This window comes from Crocodylus porosus, unplaced genomic scaffold (genome assembly GCF_001723895.1).
Source record: "Crocodylus porosus isolate Cpor-Errol unplaced genomic scaffold, CroPor_comp1, whole genome shotgun sequence".
In the NCBI taxonomy this organism is placed as follows: domain Eukaryota; kingdom Metazoa; phylum Chordata; order Crocodylia; family Crocodylidae; genus Crocodylus; species Crocodylus porosus.
In genome coordinates, this window is record NW_017728949.1 from 19,599,162 (window position 1) to 19,604,632 (window position 5,471).

The 5,471-nt window shown below is 43.8% G+C and overlaps 1 protein-coding gene across 2 annotated transcripts in view; it reads right to left on the bottom strand.

Annotated features, from left to right (window-relative positions):
• Nucleotides 1-1,897: 1,897 nt before the first annotated feature.
• Nucleotides 1,898-5,471, bottom strand: part of CUNH21orf58 (chromosome unknown C21orf58 homolog) — a 37,145-nt gene continuing 33,571 nt past the window's right edge. Inside the window, exons 8-9 of one of the 2 annotated variants that reach the window (XM_019554660.1) lie at nucleotides 4,383-4,445; nucleotides 1,898-2,941 (exon numbers count right to left, since the gene is read on the bottom strand). In XM_019554660.1, coding sequence (XP_019410205.1) covers nucleotides 4,424-4,445 — 22 coding nt within the window. In that variant the 3' untranslated portion in view covers nucleotides 1,898-2,941; nucleotides 4,383-4,423. Of the gene's footprint in view, nucleotides 2,942-4,382; nucleotides 4,451-5,471 lie in introns of both variants that reach the window. The other variant, XM_019554659.1, reaches the window with a different exon arrangement.

The window sequence follows — 5,471 nt, forward strand, 5'->3', positions numbered from 1 at the left end:
TACAACCAAACTTAAGCCACCTGGCCACAACATAAACAACAGAGCCTCCTGCTCATAACACATAAACACCAAGCCCCCACCAGGGCTCTCAATCCTACCTCCCTTCAGGGTATTCTTGTTCCCAGCATCATCACAGCCAGTCAGCAATGTAAGGCTGCACCCACCACCCAGGCTGCTCAGCTCTGCCACAAAGCTCCTACTCCTGCAGCCACCAAAAGGAAACTGCTTGCAAAGCTCTGGCCTGGGCTGTTTATAAAGGCCCGGCCCTGCCCCCTTCTGGCCAGCTGACCCGCCTGGTTGCCCTGGCAACCAGCACCTGAGCTACCCAGTTGATTGGCAGCTCAGTTCCTTTTACTTCCATGGCACAGGACACCTTGGTGCTCTTGTGACACTATCACAATAGCATATTCTGCAAATGGGAAACACTGTCCTCCAGCAGCCAGGGAAGTGTGCAGCCTTCAGGGAGGTACACTGAAAAGAATCCCAGGGACATCTTCTAAATTAGCAGTTCATTCAGTGTAATCTGGATAACTATAGTGCCAGTATTAGTTGTAGTTGGATCACCCTAAGCAACAGGATAAGCACTTTATTCCAGAGCAATTCTGGTCTCTTCAGCAGCTCTTTCCACAAGGATGGTGGTTCACCAAATGTATGTATAACCTGCTGCAATGATGCTTGACATGTTCAAAACTTCATTTTATACCAGCGATGCATAAGCTTGGAGCACTGAGGCAATTCCCACCTTATGATTTTATTCCATCAAATCTGAAAAAGTACTGTATGCATGATGCCACTTGTTTTTTGTAGAACATTACTATAGCTGGATTGTCTGCCACTTTTTGGTCCAGAGGGCCTGAGATAAACTAGCATGGTTTAATTTTCAGGTCCACCTGGGCAGGGAGTCAGATGAGTTCTAAGGTTTGAGATAGCTCAGGTGAAGGAAGACTTCATGGAAAATAAGGGTGGTTGATCTTGGAGTAAAGAAAAGAGATGCAAGAGGGAAGCCTCTGGGCTCTAATAGTCTGATCTCTTTAGAGGAATACTGTTGTTTATGTGACTCAGTATTTAAGGAATTAAACTGTGCCCTAAAGAGACTTATGGGTGTAGTATTAGCTCTTTCTGGGCTGGGATATAGGCCAAGTCCTCAATCCTGAAGACAGAAGTGATTTAGAAAACACATATCTAGAGAAATATGTGAATAGAGTGATAAACTTACGTCCTAGGTAGTTTACCACACTATAAATTATATAGTCTTATTTATGTAGCACTTGCTTCTTTCATCTTCTGTTAGGGAGTGAAGGTGTTTGTGATAAGATTCATTTGGCTGAATGCAGAGATCTCCTCTTGGTAAATGGCTTTTATGTTAGAGTGGTTCTGTATGTTATTTGTTAGTTCTGCAAGCCTGAGGTTGATCTGTTCCTGTTTGCTGTATAAAACACTGATAAGGTGGTTCCTCAGTTTCTCAGAGAGAATGAAATACAGTTTGTCAAACTAGGCTGTGTGGTATGTAGAACAGAATTGATTGGTCATCTGGAGTCCTTTGTGTATGATAGCCATCTGTTTGCATCTGGTTAGAAAAGGAGGTATCTGAGCATACTTGAAATAGCTGATAGTCCATTTCATTCAGCTGAGTGTGGTACCATCCACGAGAAGAGTGAGGTAGTGCTAGGAAAGGAGCAGTGCTGGGAGTACATAGTTGTTTATACATACCAGAAATGTATATACAAAAAACCTGGGATCCAGAAACTGGGGATCAAAATGGGTATATAATATAAGAAAAGCTTTTACAGTGCTTCCATAACATTTAGAATATGCAAACTGCTGTTTCATGTGGGAAAACTGATGGGTCTGCTCATTCTTCTTCCTTTGCTTGAACAGATAATAACAAACTTAGAGAACCACTGATTTAGAAGAAGAATAAAAGGACACAAGGTGTGTAGGTGTATGCAGTTTTGCTAAGGAAATGGAAGGCCCACAATAAAATGTGTACTGAAAAAAACCTATTCACTATCTGTAACTGGATATTATGAAAATCCTGTGTTCTTACATTAAGGAACAATAATAGGGAATGCCAGTCCCTTTTCCCCAGCTCTACTCTCTTTGTCAACACGAGAATGGGAGATAATGGGAGCAGAAGCAAGTGAAAGCCTCTCCTTCACTAAAAGGGCTGCTTCTTAATGCATTTCATCTGCTTGCCATTATGTTAAAAGTTACAAGACTGCTGCTACTTTGGTGTCTGTCTACCCTCTGCTGGAGTGCTGAGTGTAAAGCAGGGAAACCTGAAAGGAGGGTGTTTTAACTTGAGGATACTTAAGATGCAAAGAACAGGGTGTATTAGGTCTCCTTTCTAATTCTGATCTGTATTTGCAGTGTCCTTTTCCTAGCAGGCAGGACCACTCTCTGTATTCTAATGTGCATTTCCCTCAATTGCCTTTGAAAGAAAGATATTGCACCCGTTTAGATAACAATTCACCTGATTCTAATCATGGTGGATTAGGAGTTTCTGGATTTTTAATTCTGTTGGTGACCCAGAACTGTCTCGATAATTTATGCTTACAGAATTTGAGTGAGGGGATGGATGGAAATTCCATGTAGTGGGGAGCAGAAGAAAACATTTTGAAATTTTTTTCTAAAAGTGGTGACTATTTGTAGCTGCTCAGTGGTAGGCATGATAGGCTCTGAGGAGACGGCTTAGACAGTTGAACGCTGTGAGATTAGACAGTGGACACTGTGAGTTGACCAAAGGTACATGTTAAGTTTTTTGCATTTCCATAAATTATTTTTGTATTTCCATAGTTTCTATTTCTTTCACCTGTGGGATGTAGCTATTTCTACATCAGGTTGCCCATTGGCCAGATTTTAAAGAAAGAATCCTAAAGAACATTTACTCCAGTGAAATGATGGCCAACTTCTGTGGGGGTCAGGTACCATCATGAGTCACCTGCAAGAGACAAAAAATAGCTTTCATGTGTACAGAAATAACCAGTAGCCTGAGCTTCTTGTAACTATTAAGGGATAGTTCAGAGTACATAGGAACACTGGACTCTTAATTGCAAAGAGGGGAAATGGCTTTTAAAAATCTCTGGCCAAATCCCTATAGGCTAAAACCTGGGAGGTAGTGAGCCCTACCACTTGTAACTGCAGCTGTGGGAGCTGAAAATGCTCTGCATCACATAGGGCTTAGCTCTGTCTGTGACAGTGGTCTCTAAGCCATGGTTTGCAAATAATGTGTTGGCTCCAAATCCTCCAACATTACCCACAACCACAAGGAAGCAATACCTTAAAAGAGAAGTTAACTGAGAGAACAAGGCATGGTTTTATCTGCAGTGCATCACTTGCTAACTGTTGTTGTCCATGGGCCATCAAAGGTTGGGGACCACTGGTCTATAGTTAGTCACAGATCCCACTAGTCTCGATCCACCCCTTACACTACATAGGCCCTCTTGGCCTGCCTGTGCCCCTGCAGGGTCCTATAGCCCCCATCAGGCTCAGGCTTGCACCTCAAACATTGGTATCAACATAAAACAAAGGCCACTTGCCTGGATAAAAACCTTTCTTCTTTGCCTGGGGTAATAGTCTCTTGTTTCCAGCCTGCAGGGTTGCTCTGTTTCCCCTGCCTACCTTGGTCTTTCAGGGGCCCTTCTGCTCTGCTGCAGAGAACTCACTCCTCAGGCTCTCAGGGCTAGACTACCTCACCAGCCCAAGCACTGATCTTATTTTGCCCCAGCCTGATCCTCTTTTGGGCAGGTGAGCCTCCAAATCAGCCCCCATGTCACCCGGAAGCTGCTAAGGCAGCTTCTCCCTGTGAAGTGGCAGGTGTACCAGAGTGCCCTGCTACACCATCCTTTTCTTTAAAGTTTGGGGATGCAGCTTCCTCCACATTGCACTTCTGTTTACAAAGAGAATGTAGCATATGAGAAGTGGCACAGAAGCAAAGATTTTGCTCAACTGAGATCCACTTGCTATGACAACTCCACACTACAAAAACTTCATCTCTGGGGCCAGAATCTACCTGTGGTGTTTGTTGCCTGTTAACCTCAACATGCTAATCCACTGATCTCACAACCAGCTCTGTGTCTTGATACCCACTTCCTCAGCTGATATGGGAAGGCACTGCCCTCTCTGCACTCAGATCCCAACTGAAGTTCCCCACAAGGTCCTATGAAGACATTCATAAGGAACTAGCTGGCTAACAATGTCCAGGCTGAGGGATAACTGGGTAGTCTATATCTTAATTTAAAACCTAGTCCCCAGAGGAGATTTATTTACAACCATAAAGTGCCCCAGTAGAATGTGCTGCCATTGGCAGTATCTGTCAAGGAGAAGATGAAACAGAATGGAGTATAGGACAGAGGTGTACTGGGAAAGAGCCGGTTGGTTACCTTTGCAATGGGCCTGAGGGGTCTACAAACCCGGGGGCAGCCTAGGGAGAAGTCCATTGGTTCCTACACTTGGAAAAGAAAAGCAAGTTACAGGCATGTGCTTATGACAATGACTCATCTTCATTCCTGGAGTAACTTCTTTTTGCTTTTTAATAAATATTTTACTTAGTGACCAGTCTGGTTTACAAATGTTTGATTGGTAAATGTTTCTACAGCATCACAAGGATACAAAAAATGATGTCTACTACAACAGAGTCTCCTCTCCATTACTTGGGTGCTGAGGTAGCACTGAGTGGATAGCCCTGAAGGTGATGAGCAGGCATAATCCAGGCTGGGGAAACAGCCTAGATTATGCAGCCTATGCAGTTTCTAGCAGCCTATAGCAATGTTAACACAGATGTGATTTACAGTAGAATGTCTTAGGAAGCACACAGAACAAATCAGAGAGAGTTGAGGGAGTGGAGCTCTACTGTGCATCAGCTGCTTTGTGGTAGCTGCTCAAGTTCACACTTTCTCCATAGCAAATGAAAACTAGTAGTCCACTTATTTCCTTGTGAGCAATTTACCATGGTTTAGCTTCCATTTACCATGGGGCATAAATGAGCATAGAGCCAATTCGTGTAGAAGACCTAATGTGTGGTCCTTTCCTTCTTTCTTGCTCAATGTGTGTTTGTCTATACCCAGGGGCATATTTGGGGCAGGGAGGGAGGGGAGAGGGGGGTTGCAATGGTACAGTTGCACCCTCCCCCAACCCACCCCCTTTGATTCCTGGTCCATCCAAAGTTTAAACCCAACTACCTGACAGTAGCAGCAGTATTTCTATTCAGGCATCAGTGAACAAGTTACTTGATTTCATGGCTTATGATAATCTACCTGATTCCTTCTAAAATGTTCATTCTACAAGTGCTAACAACAACCCTCCCCCCTTTTTTATGGCCTTCAGTGGTTTCACTAATTCATAGTTTCATAGTTAGTAGGGTCGGAAGGGACCTGAGCAGATCAAGTCCGACCCCTTGCCATGGCAGGAAAGAGTACTGGGGTCAAATGACCCCAGCAAGGTGATTGTCTAGCCTTGTCTTAAAGACCCCC